General features: G+C 44.4%; 1 protein-coding gene across 6 annotated transcripts in view; it reads left to right on the top strand.

Moving 5' to 3' along the window:
* Positions 1–212: 212 nt before the first annotated feature.
* Positions 213–21,664, top strand: part of LOC123993582 (ecto-NOX disulfide-thiol exchanger 2-like) — a 345,502-nt gene continuing 324,050 nt past the window's right edge. For 3 of the 6 annotated variants that reach the window (XR_006831472.1, XM_046295896.1, XM_046295894.1), the window contains exons 1-6: positions 213–268; positions 599–719; positions 2,140–2,365; positions 2,993–3,024; positions 3,396–3,686; positions 16,121–21,534. Coding sequence is in view for 4 of the 6 variants with exons in the window: in XM_046295896.1 (XP_046151852.1) it covers positions 606–719; positions 2,140–2,365; positions 2,993–3,024; positions 3,396–3,686; positions 16,121–21,534 (6,077 nt within the window). In the remaining 2 variants the exon portion in view is untranslated. Of the gene's footprint in view, positions 269–598; positions 720–2,139; positions 2,366–2,992; positions 3,025–3,395; positions 3,687–16,120; positions 21,535–21,664 lie in introns of those variants that run through there. The other 3 variants (XM_046295895.1, XM_046295897.1, XM_046295899.1) reach the window with 3 other exon arrangements.

The following is a 21,664-nucleotide window of genomic DNA, read 5'->3' as shown; positions in this document are numbered from 1 at the left end:
CATTTAATTCACACAGTAACATTAATTTCCTCAATAAAAAAAAGTTATCTTCACACCTCTCCTGGTGTCAGTGACCCAAGGACTTCCTCGAGATTGCCACAGATAGTCAGTCATCCAAACAATGTCATAAATTGTGATTGAGTCATCACGCTGTGCTCCCATAACAGCGTGAAAGAACATTGGTGATGATTTTGACTTAACAACTTTTTATTTTTCATCTCAGCATCACCTCATAGTATGATTTACATCGAAGTGGATATTTTGTGAGGTGAGTTTGTTTTGCATCATCAAATCACTTTTCCAGGAAGTAAATATAAACTTATTGGATATTTGAGGCTTTAATGCACCAAATATTGATATTTTGTGACCATACAAGGTGCTCTCTAAAAGGGTTATTTGGCTGTCCCAATAGCCAAGAACCCATTCAAGAATCAATTTTGGTTCCAAAAAAGGGTTATCCTATGGGGACAGCCAAAGAACCCTTTTGGAACCCTTTTTTGTAAGAGTGTACGTATGGTGGAATGATGAGAAATATAAAACGAGTTTTGAGTTCAGTACTCCTTTCAAGTTTAATTTGATCTGTCTTTGTCCTCCACAGCCTGAGCATGGGGTCCAGCTGGTGTAAGATCATATTGAAGAACGAGACCCCTTACACCTGGCACTACTCCGGTTCTCATGTTTATGACCCTTTTCTCAATATATTTTACACAGAGAGGAAGGTAAAATATTTATCTGTATTTATTTTCTGACCCCGAATACACATAGCCCTTTCACAAACACAGTGCAAAGCATAGTGTGGTAGGGAGATGTCTAGTCTTATCTCATTTGAGGCATAGCTGAAATAATTAAGTTACTTTGTGCTTTGGTGTAGAAGACCTTCAAAATGTGTACGCTTTATGGGGGACATCAAATGCTTTAATATGCTTTTATCTATACATTAGAGATCTTCATTGTCCAAAAGGTTGGACCCATGGCTTTCCCACCCGACCCGATATGCATAATTATAATTTTATTTTTTTAAACGGAGACAACTCCCGAAAAAACATGTGGGAAAAACAGACCCGTGGTGGTTCGGATCTGAACCCGTTTGATGTGTAGCATATTCAAAACTATATAGCCTATTGTTTTATTGTTTTTTCCTTTCCTAAAACAATAATTGTCCACCTAACAGTTCAGCGGTCTGGGATTTGAGCACTAAATGCAACAAGGCATTGCATGCATATAGGCCTAGGCATCCACTGTATGATATTATTGATTATAATTGAGATGGACAAACTATATGACGATGGTTGATTGTTGTGCGGGTCGACTGAGAATGTTGTGCTTTGATAATTAGTAGGCCTATCCTTGATGAGCAACTATGATTGATGTTGATGGTTGAATTCCTCCTGACAAGTACTATAAGAGCTGATTGCTTGTTGACATAATAATGTGTGTTTGTGTTGTTGTGCGGCATGCCTAAACCTATTTTGTGACTTGATTGACACAAGTGAACTGGGATGATGTCATAAAATGTATACACAAACAAACAAAAACAATATCATAGTTACGATGTCAGTGTCATGTATATTTTGCACAATATTTAGTTGTGTTCTGATTATGAGGGAGTCCGCGATGAATTAGTTCTCATTCTCTCTCTCAACCTCAAAAGGTATGAGAACTGCTGGTCTAGGGTAATTTGAGCACAAAATGGTCTGGCTTACGCTGCATTGAGCTTCCTTTTTATGTTTCGGTAATATCATTTTCCCAATCATTATGACCGCCCACACACATACACTTGGCCGCGTAATCGCGGTTGTCATTGTGATATAGCCTAGTTTTTCTTCATTTACAGTATTCAAACATATCATCAGCGCCCACGTAGACTCCTTGGAATTTCCGAGGTATAGCTGATGAAGTTAGGCCTAGTTCAGCTAATAGCATCTAGCTGCTGCTGAAATTTATGAAGATCCACATAAGTCTGGCGATTAGTATACTGAAGCTGAAAACAATACACACACACAACCACAAATTCTAAAGATACGCCCAACCCCCTCTCCATCTCACCCTTTACCACTCTCTAAAACAACAGAGAGAAAGAAATTATGACAAAGACAAAAGCCACAAATAGTATTGATAAAGACCTCTTTACTTTTCCAGGAAAGTGGCACACTGAAGGCTCGGGAGGAAAAAGAATATTGGCCAGATCGGAATGGTAATCTCTGTATGTTCATTCTGAAATATGGAGATCATCAACACAATTCTTTTTCATATCCCTACTCTGGATATCAACACACAACGTTCACCATCAGAGAAAGCCTGGACCGCTCTGTCATTGAGCTGCACTGTAGCACATGTTCTGTAGTTAAAACATGTCCCAACTATGGTAAGTCGTATTTTTTTATTTTAAACCTTCAGGGCTCTATTTTAACAACCCAAATGCAATTATTGATCTAAGTGCTTCAGAAATAATTGTTAAAGTTCCGTGGTAATATCTGTCGGTGCAAATTCTGGCGGTAGTGTAAAGCTGTCTTTAGATTAATAAAATTAATAATATGTACGTCAAGGGCTTGACCACACACAGACCAATAAAAATGTGCTCCATAGCCAAATATATGCGCTCTGTGTATTTGGGGCTTGTGTGTTTTCCTCAACTCATATGGATGCATATGGTCTTCTAAACCACTGGCTAGTGAATTGATGGATAGTTTCAGTATCACATAATTGCAATGACAGACAAAATTTGGCTAACTTTCTTCAGACCTGACATCGTGTCTCCGAAGCAATAGGCTTGCATTTGCAATAGTGAACATAACGTCCTTGCAAGTTTGATAAAATAATGATAAATGTTTTACTCTGAATTTGTTGCCTAGAGCATTAATAAAAGAAGGCTTTAGGATGTTAAATTAAGGCTGGATTTAACATCCTATTAGACTATAGACCTACTTTTTGTGGGCAAAGACTTCTCGCTTTGGCATTAAACATTATTGATGATTCCGTTTTTCCCAAAAAGCAAAGAAGGAGAAGGACCAGCAGCGGCGAGAGGAGGAACAGCGGCGGCGGCAGGAGGAACAGCGGCGGCGGCAGGAGGAACAGCGGCGAGAGGAGGAACAGCGGCGAGAGGAGGAACAGCAGCGGCGAGAGGAGGAACAGCGGCGAGAGGAGGAACAGCGGCGAGAGGAGGAACAGCGGCGGCGGAGGAGGAACAGCGGCGAGAAGAGGAACAGCGGCGGAGAGAGGAGGAACAGCGGCGGCGGCAGGAGGAACAGCGGCGAGAGGAGGAACAGCGGCGGCGAGAGGAGGAACAGCGGCGGCGGCAGGAGGAACAGCGGCGAGAGGAGGAACAGCGGCGAGAGGAGGAACAGCGGCGAGAGGAGGAACAGCGGCGGCGAGAGGAGGACCAGCGGCGGCGAGAGGAGGAACAGCGGCGGCGAGAGGAGGAACAGCAGCGGCGAGAGGAGGAACAGCGGCGAGAGGAGGAACAGCGGCGGCGAGAGGAGGAACAGCGGCGGCGGCAGGAGAGACAGGAAAGGGAGAGGAGGATTGAGGAGGAGATCAGCAAGGAGACTGAGGAGGCCAGGAGGAGTCTGACAGAGGCAAAGCTGAACCTCAGTCCTAGTCTGAGGGAGCAGGAGGGTCATCGGCAGTGCACACATGTATTACAGCAGGTGATGGGGGACCATGAGACTGTCATCGAAAGGGATGAGGTATGATGTATTTTATCTAAGCAGATCACTGATTAGTACAACATTATTCCCTTAAAAAAACAGTTAATCCCTCTGGGTAACACTTTACAATAAGTGTACATGAATTACAATGTATTACAAATAAATAATTGACTAATGCATTTACAAAGCATAAAGCCATGAATATAATGTTTACTATACCATTGATAGACAATTTTCATGAAGTGGTAAATTATAGTCAGATGTATAACTTAATCAGCAGGTTAACACATGGTTTACAGGTATTTTGCTTGTTCATGGTTCTGAAGGGGTAACATGTGAAAGGGAAAGTTCACATTACAAAATAATCTCAAGTTATTTACATCATATTGCTTAGAAAGCAGTCAGTATACAGACCTGGACTCAGCAGCCGATTGGGGGTTTATTTACATAACTACAGTTTAGCATTAGCATTGTCAAAACCGGTCATGTAGAAATATTTGAGACTATATTCAGTGCAATAATGTGCATGAGTGAATTTTTTCAAAACATGTCAAGCTATACATTTCTTTACAAAACCTCCTTTCAACAAGACATGCACAATACATTAACAAAGCCTTATTGATTTGGTACAACACTTGTTCTACTCTCATAAAGGTATTTAGAAGTGCAGTACCAGTCAAAAGTTTGGACACACCTACCCATTATATGAGATTCTTCAAAGTAGCCACCCTTTGCCTTGACAGCTTTGCACACTCTTGACATTCTCTCAACCAGCTTCACCCTGGAATACTTTTACAACAGTCTTGGAGTTCCCACATATGCTGAACACTTGTTGGCTGCTTTTTAAAAGTTTAATTTTACCTTTATTTTACTAGGCAAGTCAGTTACGAACAAATTCTTATTTTCAATGACAGCCTAGGAACAGTGGGTAAACTGCCTGTTCAGGGGCAGAACGACAGATTTGTACCTTGTCAGCTCGGGCATTCAAACTTGCAACCTTTCGGTTACTAGTCCAACGCTCTAACCACTAGGCTACCCTGCCACCCTTCACTCTGCGGTCCAACTCATCCAAAACCATCTCAATTGGGTTGAGGTTGGGTGATTGTGGAGGTCACTCTCCTTCTTGGTCAAATAGCCCTTACACAGCCTGGAGGTGTGTTTGGTCATTGTCATGTTGAAAGACAAATGACAGCGCAAATCAGATGGGATGGGATCATTGCAGAATGCTGTGATAGCCATGCTGGTTAAGTGTGCCTTGAATTCAAAATAAATCACAGACAGTGTCACCAGCAAAGAACCATCACACCTCCTCCTCCATGCTTCACGGTGGGAACCACACATGCAGAGATCATCCGTTCACCTACTCTGCGTCTCACAAAGACACAGTGGTTGGAACCAAAAATCTCAAATTTGGACTCAACAGACCAAAGGACAGATTTCCAGCGGTCTAATGTCCATTGATCGTGTTTCTTGGCCCAAGCAAGTCTCTTCTTATTATTGGTGTCCTTTATCATGGTTTCTTTGCAGCAATGCGACCATGAAGGCCTAATTCACGCAGTCTCCTCTGAACAGTTGATGTTGAGATGTGTCTGTTACTTGAACTCTGTGAAGCATTTATTTGGGCTGAAATTTTTGAGGCTGGTAACTCAAACGAACTTATCCTCTACAGCAGATGTAACTCTGGGTCTTCCTTTCCTGTGGGAATCCTCTTGAGAGCCAGTTTCATCATAGCGCTTGATGGTTTATGTGACTGCACTTGAAGAAACTGGCCTTGACTGGCCTTCATGTCTTAAAGTAATGATGGACTGTCATTCTCTTTGCTTATTTGAGCTGTTCTTGCCGTAATATGGAATTTTTCCGAATAGAGCTATCTGATGTGTACCACCCCTACTTTGTTACAACACAACTGATTGACTCAAACACATTAAGAAAAGAAATTCCACAAATTAACAAGGCACACCTTTTTAATTGAAATGCATTCCAGGTGACTACCTCATGAAGCTGGTTGAGAGAATGCCAAGAGTGTGAAAAGCAGTCATCAAGGCAAATGGTGGCTACTTTGAAGAATCACAAACATAAAATATATTTTGATGTAGTTTTGCGGTCTTCTACAATGTAGAAAATTGTAAAATTAAGGAAAAACCATTGAATGAGTAAGTGCCCAAACATTTGACTGGTACTGTATGTACATTTCCCAAATTTCTAATAACAGGATTTAATTTAGCCATTATGGGGTCTAGAATATTTAACAGAGAAAGCATCAAGGTAATGACTTAGTTTTTTCATATGTTTCTGTGCGTTGAATGGGACACTAAGTCTTGGCTACTGTGCTCAATTGTGTATGATAGCCTAGGCCAGTGGTTCCCACACTCAAATCAAATCAAATTTTATTTGTCACATACACATGGTTAGCAGATGTTAATGCGAGTGTAGCGAAATGCTTGTGCTTCTAGTTCCGACAATGCAGTGATAACCAACAAGTAATCTAACTAACAATTCCAAAACTACTGTCTTATACACAGTGTAAGGGGATAAAGAATATGTACATAAGGATATATGAATGAGTGATGGTACAGGGCAGCATGCAGTAGATGGTATCGAGTACAGTATATACATATGAGATGAGTATGTAGACAAAGTAAACAAAGTGGCATAGTTAAAGTGGCTAGTGATACATGTATTACATAAGGATGCAGTCGATGATATAGAGTACAGTATATACGTATGCATATGAGATGAATAATGTAGGGTAAGTAACATTATATAAGGTAGCATTGTTTAAAGTGGCTAGTGATATATTTACATCATTTCCCATCAATTCCCATTATTAAAGTGGCTGGAGTTGGGTCAGTGTCAATGACAGTGTGTTGGCAGCAGCCACTCAATGTTAGTGGCTGTCTGATGGCCTTGAGATAGAAGCTGTTTTTCAGTCTCTCGGTCCCAGCTTTGATGCACCTGTACTGACCTCGCCTTCTGGATGATAGCGGGGTGAACAGGCAGTGGCTCGGGTGGTTGATGTCCTTGATGATCTTTATGGCCTTCCTGTAACATCGGGTGGTGTAGGTGTCCTGGAGGGCAGGTAGTTTGCCCCGGTGATGCGTTGTGCAGACCTCACTACCCTCTGGAGAGCCTTACGGTTGAGGGGCGGAGCAGTTGCCATAACAGGCGGTGATACAGCCCGCCATGATGCTCTCGATTGTGCATCTGTAGAAGTTTGTGAGTGCTTTTGGTGACAAGCCGAATTTCTTCAGCCTCCTGAGGTTGAAGAGGCGCTGCTGCGCCTTCTTCACGACACTGTCAGTGTGAGTGGACCAATTCAGTTTGTCTGTTATGTGTATGCCGAGGAACTTAAAACTTGCTACCCACTCCACTACTGTTCCATCGATGTGGATAAGGGGGTGTTCCCTCTGCTGTTTCCTGAAGTCCACAATCATCTCCTTAGTTTTGTTGACGTTGAGTGTGAGGTTATTTTCCTGACACCACACTCCGAGGGCCCTCACCTCCTCCCTGTAGGCCGTCTCGTCATTGTTGGTAATCAAGCCTACCACTGTTGTGTTGTCCGCAAACTTGATGATTGAGTTGGAGGGCGTGCGTGGCCACGCAGTCGTGGGTGAACAGGGAGTACAGGAGAGGGCTCAGAACGCACCCTTGTGGGGCCCCTGTGTTGAGGATCAGCGGGGAGGAGATGTTGTTGCCTACCCTCACCACCTGGGGGCGGCCCGTCAGGAAGTCCAGTACCCAGTTGCACAGGGCGGGGTCGAGACCCAGGGTCTCGAGCTTGATGACGAGCTTGGAGGGTACTATGGAGTTGAATGCCTAGGGTGTCAGGTAGGGTGGAGGTGATATGGTCCTTGACTAGTCTCTCAAAGCACTTCATGATGACGGAAGTGAGTGCTACGGGCGGTAGTCGTTTAGCTCAGTTACCTTAGCTTTCTTGGGAACAGGAACAATGGTGGCCTTCTTGAAGCATGTGGGAACAGCAGCCTGGTATAGGGATTGATTGAATATGTCCGTAAACACACCGGCCAGCTGGTCTGCGCATGCTCTGAGGGCGCGGCTGGGGATGCCGTCTGGGCCTGCAGCCTTGCGAGGGTTAACACGTTTAAATGTCTTACTCACCTCGGCTGCAGTGAAGGAGAGACCGCATGTTTTCGTTGCAGGCCGTGTCAGTGGCACTGTATTGTCCTCAAAGCGGGCAAAAAAGTTATTTAGTCTGCCTGGGAGCAAGACATCCTGGTCCGTGACTGGGCTGGGTTTCTTCTTGTAGTCCGTGATTGACTGTAGACCCTGCCACATGCCTCTTGTGTCTGAGCCGTTGAATTGAGATTCTACTTTGTCTCTGTACTGACGCTTAGCTTGTTTAATAGCCTTGCGGAGGGAATAGCTGCACTGTTTGTATTCGGTCATGTTGCCAGACACCTTGCCCTGATTAAAAGCAGTGGTTCGCGCTTTCAGTTTCACGCAAATGCTGCCATCAATCCACGGTTTCTGGTTAGGGAATGTTTTTATCGTTGCTATGGGAACGACATCTTCAACGCACGTTCTAATGAACTCGCACACCGAATCAGCGTATTCGTCAATATTTTTATCTGACGCAATACGAAACATGTCCCAGTCCACGTGATGGAAGCAGTCTTGGAGTGTGGAGTCAGCTTGGTCGGACCAGCATTGGACAGACCTCAGCGTGGGAGCCTCTTGTTTAAGTTTCTGTCTGTAGGCAGGGATCAACAAAATGGAGTTATAGTCCCACACCCCTTCAAACATTCAACCTCCAGCTGCATACCCCTTGCACCAGGGTCAGCACACTCTCAAATGTTGTTTTTTGCATCATTGTAAGCCTGCCACACACACAATACATTTATCAAACATAAGAATGAGTGTGAGTTTGTCACAACCTGGCTTGTGGAAAGTGACAGAGCTCTTAGGGCACAAATAATACTTTCTCTTTATTTAGCCATCTTACATATACAGTCGAAGTCGGAAGTTTACATACACCTTAGCCAAATACATTTAAACTCAGTTTTTCACAATTCCTGATATTTAATCCTAGTAAAAATTCCCAGTGGGTTAGAAGTTTACATACACTCAATTAGTATTTGGTAGCTTTGCCTTTAACATTGATTAACTTGGGTCAAACGTGTCTGGTAGCCTTCCACAAGTGTCCCACAATAAGTTGGGTGAATTTTGTCCCATTCCTCCTGACAGAGCTGGTGTAACTGAGTCAGGATTGTAGGCCTCCTTGCTCGCACACACTTTCAGTTCTGCCCACACATTTTCTATAGGATTGAGGTCAGGGCTTTGTGATGGCCACTTCAATACCTTGGCTTTGTTGTCCTTAAGCCATTTTGCCACAACTTAGGAAGTATGCTTGGGGTCATTGTCCATTTGGAAGAGCCATTTGCGACCAAGCTTTAACTTCCTGACTGGTGTCTCGAGATGTTGCTTCAATATATCCAGAATCATAAAACACGGGACGAGATGTTAAAAACTGTCCATTGTGCCAATAGATGGAATGCACTCGCATGACATTTGCCGTGATGTTGACAGAGTGGCATGGGAGGTTTATTTCTTAGACTGGGGTAAGATGTCAATTTTTGGGACACATCCTCAGTAGTGTGCCTTCGAATCAGTGGGTGTTTCGGCCTTTAATCACTAAACACCCTCATCAAAGGTGGCCAGCTAAAGGGTGATCAAGCCTTAGCTTGTGTCCCATGCCCAATTAAGATGTCCCACAGGACTGTGCAAGGCAGGGGCGTCCTCTTCCCTGAGCCAGCCATACAGCTGACTGCATACCTCATATGCCCTCCTCAAGTTGGAGGGATCTGAATTGAGTTCTCAGGTGGGGGTGAGGGGTCATGAAGTTATAGCCCAGCAAGGGTCCTTCCGTTTGATCCAGATCCACTGGCTGCCTCTTTCAGCTGCTTGAGAAACTGCTCTGACGGTCTGCCGCAGAGCCTGTCCATGGATTCCAAGTTCTTTCAGCAAGCTGATGATGGAAGAAGCCACGAATCCTCTGCATCCCACTTCAACTGGCCAGACTTTTGCATTCCAGCCACGCTGAGTTGCGTCTGCTGCCAACTCTGTGTAACGCAGTTTCTTACGCTCGTAGGCCTCTTCAACAGAGTTTTCCCACGGGACTGTGAGCTCTATGATGTACACAGCCTTTCGTGAAGGGGACCAGAGTACCATGTCTGGCCTAAGGTTGGTAGAAGCAATCTCAGGTGGAAAAATGAGTTGCTGGCCAATATCGACAAGCATCTTCCAGTCCCGGGCCATGGCTAGGTGTCCAGTTTCTGGCTTTGTAGGAGGATACTTGGGCCTTTTCTGTCCCTCCCGGATGAATGTTGTTGTTTTGACGGGATTGCTTGTTTTTGGAGGTAATGAATTGGTTGCACTCCTCTTGGTCTCAAGTGCTGCAGCCAGGCTCTTGAGGACCTGATTGTGCCTCCAGGTGTAGCGGCCTTGTGAGAGGCTGGTCTTGCAACCTGTCATTATATACCTGAGAGTCGCTGGAGCTGGGCAGAGGGGGCAGGTCGAGTCCTCGCCATACCATTGATGTAGATTTTTTGGTGATGGAAGCACATCATAAACAGCTCTTATGATGAAGCTGATATTGCTTGCCTCCATTTGCCAAAGCTCACTCCAGTTGATCTTTCTCCTCTCCAGGCCTTCCCACCGCGTCCATTGCCCTTGTTTAGCAAGAGAGACAGCCTTTGCACTTCTTGCAGTCTCCTCCTGTCTGTGCACCTCCTCGACCACCAGCTTCCTGCGTTCAGATGTTGTTGCCTTATGGAACGTTGGTTTGCTTGCTGCCAGGCCAAAGCCTCCTCTTCCATGCTGGATATTCCCCACAATGTCTTGGTGTCTCAGGGCTGATGTTGCTTGCTGCACAGCCTTGGATGATGTCCATTTCCGTCCAGTTTGTAGGGGAGGTGCAGCCTTGCTAATGGTCTGGTCTTTGGAGTCCTTCAATGTCATCTGAAGTCTTACTTTAGAGCACTTGTACTCCTCCGTTAGACTTGTAAGAGGTAGTTCAAGGACCCCTTTGCCATAGAGGCCGATGTTACTCAGGCATCGTGGGACACCCAGCCATTTCTTCACGTATGAGGTAATGGTTCGCTCCATCTTCTCCACTGTTGTTATTGGGACCTCATAGACGGTGAGTGGCCACATTACCACGGGGAGAAGTCCAAACTGTAGGCACCAGAGCTTGAGCCTCCCAGGCAGTAGGGTCTTGTTGATGTTCTCAAGACCGTCGGCGATGTCCTGCCTTACTTGCTGCACTTGATCTTTATCCCGGAGGCTTTCGTTGTACCATCTACCCAGGCTCTTGATGGGTTGCTCAGACACCGTTGGTATCGGGTCATCTCCAATGCAGAACCTCACATCTTTAAGCTGTCCCTTGACTATGGAAATGCTTCGAGATTTGCTTGACTTGATTTTCATCCGTGCCCACTTGATGTTATCCTGCAGTTTTGCAAGTAGCCGCCTGGTGCATGCTGCAGTGGTGGTCAGTGTAGTCATGTCATACATGTATGCTCGGATAGGTGGGAGACGGAGCCCTTCCTTAGTTCTCTCACCGCCGACCACCCATCTCGATGCCCTGATGATGACTTCCATGGCCATAGTGAAGGCCAGAGGAGAAATTGTACAGCCTGCCATTATGCCTACTTCCAAGCGCTGCCATGTTGTTGTGAAGTCAGGTGTTGTGAAACACAATTGCAGGTCTTGGAAATAGGCCTTTACCAGTGTAGTGATGGGTTCTGGTACGTGGAAAATGTTGAAGGATTCCCAGAGGAGTTCATGGGGAACTGAGCCAAATGCATTGGCCAAGTCGAGGAAGATGACATAGAGGTCTCTCTTGTCCTTCTTAGCTGTTTGGATCTGGTGCCAAATCATACTAGTATGTTCCAGGCAACCAGAGAAACCAGGAATGCCTGCTTTCTGTACAGATGTATCAATGTACTTGTTCCTTTCCAGATAAGTGGACAGCCTCTGTGCTATTATACTGAAAAAGATCTTCCCTTCGACGTTGAGAAGGGAGATTGGTTGGAATTGACTGATGTCTGTCGCATCCTTCTCTTTCGGGATTAGCACACCACCAGCCCTTCGCCATGCCTTTGGTATTATTTCCTTCTGCCACACTATCCTCATGAGCCTCCAAAGAAAGCGTAGAACATCCGGGCGTTCTTGTAGAGCTTGTATGGTACTCCATTAGGCCCAGGAGCCGAGGCCGCTCTTGCTCTTCGGACAACGTTCTCTACTTCCCTCCATTTTGGAGGGTCAGTGTCCAGATTGAATTCTGGTGGTTGAATAGGTGGGATGTCATGTGGGATGATTATCTGCTCATGCCTTTTCATGTCCTGGTGGACCTTTTCCAGATGTTCTTCCAGTTCAGGCTTTGTAGTTTTTAGGATTCCGCACTTTTCCTTTGCGAAGAGATCTTTGACAAACTTAAAGGGGTTTTTATAGAACCGTGTTCTTGAGTGTTCCTTCTTCCTACGAAGTTTCCTTAAGTTTTCCGCTCTTCGCAAGGTTGCCAGCCGACATTTAATGTCTGCTTGGAGTAGCATGAGACCTTCTCTCTCTGCATCAGAGGCCTTCTTCCACTGCTTCCTCAGCTGCCTTCTCTCTCTGACAAGTATCTCGATCTCCTGCTGTCTCCTAGATTTGGCTGGCGCGGGAGGTGTCTTGCCACTTCTCCTTTCGTTTACGCTAAAGCGCTCTTCTCCGTAGTGGTAGATATTGTCTCCCATCCTTTCAAGCTTTTTCTCTGCTGTTCCTACCTGTTGTTCCAAGATTTTTGTCAGGTCGTTGTTGATTGTTTCCCACTCTCTCTTTTCAACGGCTTTGGGCCACTTCACACTCGGTCTGTGCCCTTTGATCTTTTCCTCTTTTAGAGGTCTCTGTGGTTGGGTGAGTTCATCCACCGGCATTTCTGTGCTTGTGTTATCCTCCTCAGTTACAGGGGTGCTGATGCTCTGCGAACTTTGGTTTGCGTCCCGTCGCTGTGCTTCATTCGACTGATTTGACTGGCTGCTTCGTAAGAAGTACTGGTCAATGCGAGGTCCCTGTCTCTGCTTCTCTAACAAGCACCTTTTCCTCCCTTGATGGATCCTTAACCCCCTTGCCGATGTTACTCTCTCCCAACCACAGCTGCACACCTGAAGTGTGTGTCCTGCTGCTGTTATGGTTGTCTCATGTGCTGTGTTCCTACTCGTAGTCGTTTCCGTTCCTGGGTCCGTAACCATGTGATCAGTCATTGAGCCATCTTGCGCCCCAGCTCTCGCAGGCTCTAGGGGTATGTTCCTTTGTTGACTTTCAGTAGCACTTAGCGGGTGTCTCCAACATACTGAAACAGCGTCGGAGACTGCCAACATGGGTAGCTAACCCATGACAGCCCCAGTGGGGTCTATTCCCTCCGGTCAGCTGTCTCTCCAAGCTGTCACACAGACTTTCCTATGTTGTTAGCTGTCCTTTCACAGCAGTCACTGGACTGGTCCAGATAATCAGAATCATAAAACACGGGACGAGATGTTAAAAACTGTCCATTGTGCCAATAGATGGAATGCACTCGCATGAGATTTGCCGTGATGTTGACAGAGTGGCATGGGAGGTTTATTTCTTAGACTGGGGTAAGATGTCAATTTTTGGGACACATCCTCAGTAGTGTGCCTTCGAATCAGTGGGTGTTTCGGCCTTTAATCACTAAACACCCTCATCAAAGGTGGCCAGCTAAAGGGTGATCAAGCCTTAGCTTGTGTCCCATGCCCAATTAAGATGTCCCACAGGACTGTGCAAGGCAGGGGCGTCCTCTTCCCTGAGCCAGCCATACAGCTGACCGCATACCTCATATGCCCTCCTCAAGTTGGAGGGATCTGAATTGAGTTCTCAGGTGGGGGTGAGGGGTCATGAAGTTATAGCCCAGCAAGGGTCCTTCCGTTTGATCCAGATCCACTGGCTGCCTCTTTCAGCTGCTTGAGAAACTGCTCTGACGGTCTGCCGCAGAGCCTGTCCATGGATTCCAAGTTCTTTCAGCAACCTGATGATGTTCCTGCCTCATGATGCCGTCTATTTTTGAAGTGCAGCACAGCACCCCCACAACATGATGATGCCACCCCCATGCTTCATGGATGGGATGGTGTTCTTCGGCTTGCAAACCTCCCCCTTTTTCCTCCAAACATAACGATGGTCATTATGGCCAAACAGTTCTATTTTTGTTTCATCAGACCAGAGGACATTTCTCCAAAAAGTACAATCTTTGTCCCCATGTGCAGTTGCAAACTGTAGTCTGGCTTTTTTTATGGTGGTTTTGGAGCATTTCCTTCTTCAGGTTATGTCGATATAGGACTCGTTTTACTGTGGATATAGATGCTTTTGTACCCGTTTCCTCCAGCATCTTCACAAGGTTCTTTGCTGTTGTTCTGGGATTGATATGCACTTTTCGTACCAAAGTACGTACATCTCTAGGAGACAGAACGCATCTCCTTCCTGAGTTGTATGATGGCTGCGTGATCCCATGGTGTTTATACTTGTGCACTATGGTTTGTACAGATGAACGTGGTACTTTCAGGCGTTTGGAAATTGCTTCCAAGGATGAACCAGACTTGTGGAGGTCTACAAATTCTTTCTGAGGTCTTGGCTGATTTCCTTTGATTTTCCCATGATGTGAAGCACAGAGGCACTACGTTTGAAGATAGGCCTTGAAATACATCCACAGGTACACCTCCAGTTGACTCAAATGATGATCAGAAGCTTCTAAAGCCATGACATTTTCTGGAATTTTCCAAGCTGTTTAAAGGCACAGTGTACTAAGTATGTAAACATCTGACCCACTGGAATTGTGATACAGTGAAATAATCTGTCTGTAAACAATTTTTGGAAGTATTACTTGTCTCATGCACAAAGTAGATGTACTAACCGACTTGCCAAAACTATAGTTTGTTAACAAGAAATTTGTGAATGTAAACTTCCGACTTCAACTGTAGGTACATGGTTGCAAAGAGCATAGGTTGCAAAGGGCATAAGTGTCAGCGCGATTTGCCAAGGCAGGTAATTCCAGAAATTTGGCAGTGGCTTTCTGAGCAAATTCAATGAACCGCTTGTTACAATTTCAATGAGGCTCTCTTGTTCAGATATTGGTAAGTGGACTGGAGGCAGGGCATGAAAGGGATAATGTAATGGACATATACCAGGAGCTGTGCCAGGCCCGCCACGTCTGTTGACTCATCCAGCTGTAATGCATAGAATTCACTGGCTTGTATGCAAAGCAGTAATTGTTTCAAAATATCTCCTGCCTTGTCACTGATGCGTCGTGACACAGTGTTGTTTGATAAAGTTTGTGCCTTTTTCCCCAGCATTGTCCCAGCCATATCCGTGGCAGCAAGAAGAATTAAGTCCTCCATGATAGTATGGGGCATGCCTGTCCAAGCCACTCAGTAGCTCACCATATATAATGCTTCTAGCCCCTTCTTATTAATGGTATCAGTTGCTTTTATACATGGGGGGGGGGCTATAGTAAACCACTAAAATACCAAACTTTTAACAACCAAAGTTCCTTTCCCGTTTCAGCTACTGTCATGACATTTGGTACATATACTGTGTGCATCTCCTCATGAGCAACACATTTTCCATAAGGACCTATAATCTCAGCCCATTACATTTTCCACAAATTAGACTGTCACAAATTAGACTGTGTTCCCTACCAAACTTTGAACAAGCAGATCTCCCTTTTGAGCTACGGTCATGACATTGTATATCCCGTATATGCATTTCCCCATGAGAAACAAGTGTCTCATAAGGATCTATAAGCTCTGCCTACTCAAAAGTGTATCGATGTCAATAGAGCCCAACAGTGGAGGCGTCATAATACCCATAAAGCCTAATGGTCAAACAAGGTAAAGGTTCCAATTGTTTTTCTTAGAAAGATTTACACGGTTATCAAAACGGGGTAAGACTACACAAAACACAGCCCTTATTTTACATGTTTCTAAAATCCCCTATAGGAAGAATGTAGTGGGAAAATGCTGTTTAACCGCTAGGTTTTATGGGTATAGTGACTCGTACTGTGGTATTCTATATTTCAGTCATTGACCATTATGTTAGTATCGGTATAGTCTAGCCAGACTACTTTCAGTATAACGGTCCATCGTCTGCCCATTAAAATAAATCCTGTTTTACATCAATGTCTCTCCATCAAGCTGTAGAGTCCATTCTCTAACATCTCGTCCATTATGAGCTATCAAGTTTCGATTTCCAGTGAGGGAAATGAATCCACACAAGTTTGAATAATTGTCACTGCATCATTCGTGGATGATGACATGTTTACTGTTGTCTTGTTTTAACTATGGCATGTATTCATTTTAATTAATGCACCCTTATTGTAAAGTGTTACCATAGTATTTATATACATATGTTTCATACATTGTGTTACCTACATTGTTGAAGTAAAAATTTTAAACCTTCAATTCTAGCAGAGAGAAATTGAACAGAAGTTTGAGGAACTCTTGTTGGATTACCAGATCAGTGAAAATGAAAGCCTGCAAGATGTCACATTTGAAGACAGGATGAGAAACCTCCAGACTGAGCTGACAGTCCAATACTTTAGAGAGAAGCACCTCTCCCTTTGGCCTCTTTTTACCTTCGAGAATGCCATCATGTATGAATATCTCTCTCTAACTGAGAGGTTCTGTATCCTTAAGGCCGTGACAGAGGTAACGCTGGCAGGCAACCAGGATGCCGTCAATGGGCATGTCCACCAACTTGAGTGTGCCAAGAGGTATAACTTCCACCTTAGTCTTCTTGAGCATCTGAATGGGTCAAATTCCACTCTGGCAGGTAAACTTCTATTGGCTTTTTTTGACACATTTTCAGATGTGTCTCAGAACAGCAGGGAGCTCCTTCGTCAAATTCTCTTCAGTAACATCTGGACACCTGTAGAAATCCTGCTCTTTCTTCGTGGGGTTGCTTCCATGGACCAGAAGAAAACAGATGCAATCCTTCATACAGTGCAGACCTACAGGCTGGATCTTCTCTCCACACTCTCTGCCCTTAGAAGTAATGATCCCAATAAGACTCTGCAAGGTTATGCAGAAGAAGAAACTGACAAAGATATTGACACCATTTTGAGTGAGATGCGGGATGCAAATTACCCCGAAAAGTCACTCTCTATAATGGAGACTGTCTTAGGACATATAGAAGAGAAGCTTTCAAAAGATCCCATGGTAGACACACAGAAGAAACTGAGCAAGAGAGAAAAAATGGAAATGATCAAAGACTTCAAGAACAAAATTAAATTGTTGAATTTTGCTGAGGCAGACAACACTATCCTCAAGGAAGTTCTTATTACAATGTGTATTGCTGTTAAAGACTGCTCAGCCGTTTCCACTCAAAGTGGAGAGCAAATCAAGGGATATTTTCCCAGACTCACCCAGCTGGCATCATTACTCATGCTCCTTCTACCAAAGGCACCATCAGATAAAGGATGCCTCTTAGAAATTGGCACAGGAGAAGGAAAGTCTTGCATTCTAGCTATGTTTGCAACAATCCAGGCCATCAGAGGGGCCACAGTCGACATTGTGACCAGTTCTCCAATCCTTGCACGACGGGACGAAGAGGAGTGGAGAAAACTTTTTGACATGTTTGATATCACATCCTCCGTTGTGCCTCCACCATTGATGAAGGAGAGCAGCCTTAAAAGCTGTGACAAAATACTACAGGACGCTTACAAAAGACAGATTGTGTATGGAACTGTAAGTGACTTTGCAGCAGACACTTTGAGGCAGGAATTTGAGAAAAACACCACTCGTGGGGAGAGGAAGTTTGACTTAGTGATTGTGGATGAAGTAGATTACATGACCTTGGACAGTGGAGTGCAGGTGACCTTCCTGTCTCATGAAGCCAGCGGCCTTAGGCACGTTGAGCAAGTCCTTGCTAGCATTTGGTGCATGATATCTGTGTGTCGGCCTATTCGAATGGAAGAAACGGGGGAGACTGAGTGGATAACTGGGATACAGCATTTTCACAAGGCTGCAAAGATGGCTGTTATGGGCTCAGACAGATCTGAACACTTTTCTGAATTTGATATTCTGCAAACAGGGTTGCAGTTTGGATTTTACACACAGGAAGACATTGATACATTGATGCAGAGTGAAAGTGAGGCACAAAGAGATGGTAAAGCTGATGATTTTCAAGGTGAGAATTGGAAAGCTATTGAGGCGTTCATGACTAAAATTGGAGTGGAACAACAATATGATCTGCTCAGTATTCTTGAGACGGCATTAGATCAAACTGTTTTCATCGACTGTTACACATTAACAAATAATAAAGCCACATCAATTGGAGAGAAAAAAAGGGACAGTGACATGAAAATCAAAATGCTTCTCCTCAACAATGGACGAGCTAGTGAAATAATGTCTGAAAAATCACTAATTGATGCAGTTGTTCTTGAGATACAATCTAAAATCATATATTCTGACCAATGTCAGCCAAACTCAGAGGAAACCGATAACTATATTGTGATCCCCTTCTTCCTTAAGAAGTACATTGAGAATCGGATGCCAGTCTTTGTGGGAAATGCCTTAAAAGCTATTGCAATGAAACAAGGCAGAGAGTACATGATTGGCATGTCTTCTGACGCTAATCCAAGCTCTGTCAGTGAGTCTGACAAACATTTCTACCATGCCATCATCCCAGTGGACTACCAGGCCAGTGGAGTACTGGAAAAGAACAAACGCTGGGGTGACGGCCTTCAACAGTTTCTAGAGATGAAGCATCAGTTGGCCATATCATCGCTATCCAATGTTACAAATTATATGTCAAATATCCATTACTTTAAAAGATACCTTAAAGGGAGTGGCATATTTGGTGTTTCTGGAACATTAGGTGGAAATGCAGACAAACACTTCTTGAAAAGGCATTACAAATCAGACAGCTATACGATACCTTCTCACAGGCACAATAAGGTAGTTGAACTCCCCGCTCTTCAGGTAAGCGGTGATGACTTAAAATGGATAGAGGTAGTCTGTGGAAGTGCATTGAAAGCTGCCGACAGGAACCAGGTCGTCTTGGTGGTTTGTGAGGATGTTAAGACAGCAAATGAATTACAGGTGGCAATGGCCAACCGAAATCAACGACATCCAATCACCATGTACACGATCAGTGAGAGAGACAACATTGAGCAAACCACATTCAGTGGGGGAAGCATCATTATCGCCACCAATCTGGGAGGACGTGGCACAGACATTAGATTGGAGCAGAAAGTGAATCAATGCGGCGGACTCTTTGTCCTTCTCACACACTTTCCTGACAATCGCAGAGTGGAGAAACAGGTGTTTGGACGCACAGCCAGAAAAGGAAATTCCGGCATGGTACAAATGATACTCCATTGTGACCAACTGGCACCAGCGTACCAAGGCCAGCCTGTGGAGATCATGAGGCAGCTAAGAGAGGATCATGAAATCCAACGCATCACTGGTATGGAGACAAATGAGCTGCAGGAAATTGAAAGGAAGGAAAAATTATTTTCAACAGTTTGCCAATTTCTTGACAATTTTGACAGCAACTACTCAGAAAAAGAGAGAGAGAACCTGTTGACAATGAAGGTGGAGGAACATAGTTTCAGACGTCAAGGCGATAAGCTTGATTACCAGCCAGCACTCAATGCTCTGAAAGAATCCTGGGCATTGTGGTTGACCCTTCATGAGACCCATATCGAGAAGGATGATGATATCTCTGACTTGGAAGCAGACTTACTTCAACAATTGACAAACACAAGGAACATGATGTTGAAAGGACAAAGCCAAAATTTCTATGATCATCTGAAGCAGGCTGTTGTTAGAACCAACCTGCACTGCCGTGATAAAACCAAGTGGGACTATGATGCAAAATCTTCCTGGCAGAAAGCTGCAAAATGTGACCCCTTTTACAGAGCAGTGGCGCTATACAACCAAGCTTACATCACAATTAACCTGGCAGAGAGTGACTATAAAACAGAGGCTAGTAACTTACTGCAGGAAGCAAAAGACACACTTGGTATCTATATCTCTGAAACAACAAACACTTTGAATGCATGTCAGATGGCAATGAGGGGCAACTTTGAGCCACATCATGATGGTGTCTGCAATTTCCAAAGTCAGATGCAATCGAGGATGAATATTTTCCAAGCTTGGCTGGGATACATTAACAGTACACTGAAAAAACTTGCAGAGCTAAAGAACAGTAAAAGTAGCGCCATAACAGAGGATTCCTCAGTGTATGCACTCTCAGACGGGACAGACTATGTCACCACAAATGAACTCATGGCCCTGTATGAGTACGGCCTTGGCATGGTGTTCGAAGTAAAAGAGAAGCCAAGGTTCAACATTGATGCTCTTGTGTGTTTTTTACTGGGTGCATGTCAGGTTCTGGCCGGAGTTCTTGTTTGTGCTCTGTCCTATGGCTCCGCCTCCCAGTTTGGTCTTGCCTTGATCTCAGAGGGAGTGTCTGACATGATCAGTGGGTGTGATGGCATGATAACTGGCAGTTTCAGTTGGGCATCGTGGGCCATCTCCAAAAGCATCAGTATTGGGATATCTTTGCTCACTTCTGGATTTGGCACCATCAAGAGAGCTGTCCAGTCTGTATATAAAGCCACAAAAGGCCTGCTAACAGGTACAAAAACCCTGTCATCTGTTGCAAAAGGTGTCATTAAATCAGGGAAACATGCATTCATGTCTTTCAAAGGCAGTGTCACAGCAGCCTCCTCTCTGTCCCTAGGTACAGTGAAGAAGCTGGGCACGAAAACTGTAATCAAACAGACTTTCAAACATGCAACCAAGTATGCAGGACAGGAAATGGCTAAGCAGATAGTTACCCACACATTGCATTACTTCATTGATGCGGGGCTTCAAGCTGTACTGAAGGAGATTTTGAACACGGCTTTCAAGGATTCTATCACCTCTGTAGTGAAAGAGAATGATGCATTGAGTCACACTCTCACAGAGCTTGTATGTTCTGGAGTTCCAAAATCAGCTTTACAGAAACCAGCTGCTGAGTTCAAGATTGACAGGGAGTGTGAAAAAAGTATTAAAGATTTAGTCAAATCAGTGACAGAAAAAAATATTTCTGATCTAATGACAGATTGTAGCACAGTGCATGAGATCATTGACAGACTCGCTCAGGTGAGTAGCAAAGCGTCAGACCTTATGGACAACGCAGGAGTGCCTGGAAAAGTCCAAACTGCTATCTCTGCAAGCCTCTGCATAGCAAAGTTCAGTACAGTGCTAGTCCAAATGTTGAACTCTATCCCTACAGAAAAATGTATCAATGACAGATTCTCTTCCAAGTTGATAAAAGAAATTCATGTACAACTGCCAAAAGGGTATGACCAGGATGGCAGACACAGACTCCTTGATGTGGGACGCCTGAAGAATGAGCTCCTCGAGGGCATCTCAGAGAATGTCTCCAAGGAATTTATTGAGTCCTGTGCCAGACACATGAACTCCTTGATAACAAATATTTTTAAGGAAAAGATCAATAAAGTCACGAACGCCATTGGCAATACCACTAGCAACATGCTTGGCAGGTACAAAACGGAAAACTATTTCGTAGAGCAGAAGCAGAGGCATGACATGAAATCAGCCAGTAAGCATGCAGGGGAGTCTACATGTAAGATTGAACAGTCGGACCTCCATCATTACATCAATAACATCAGCGATATTGACCGCCCTGCTTCAGAGCTGGACATCTATGTCCTTACAAAGAGTGACCTACTCCAGGGACAAGGCATCAGGGTCAAGGTAGTGGATAAACATGGGAAACCACTCGATGAGCAATCCTACCCAGGCACTGACTGCTCAGCAGGATACATCACACTCAAACTGACCATGGAGCCAGAGACAGCTAAAAGGTACGTGCCTCTGTATTCAGCTCTGAGTTTCTGTGCCACGTCCCTCATTGAACTTTAAGGATATCAAAAATACAAATATTAATGTTTAATACAACTAAATTGACAGAGCATAAGATCAGGAGCATATGTA

This window comes from Oncorhynchus gorbuscha, linkage group LG13 (genome assembly GCF_021184085.1).
Source record: "Oncorhynchus gorbuscha isolate QuinsamMale2020 ecotype Even-year linkage group LG13, OgorEven_v1.0, whole genome shotgun sequence".
Taxonomy (NCBI): Eukaryota; Metazoa; Chordata; class Actinopteri; order Salmoniformes; family Salmonidae; genus Oncorhynchus; species Oncorhynchus gorbuscha.
This window is presented reverse-complemented; position numbering and strand designations above follow the sequence as displayed.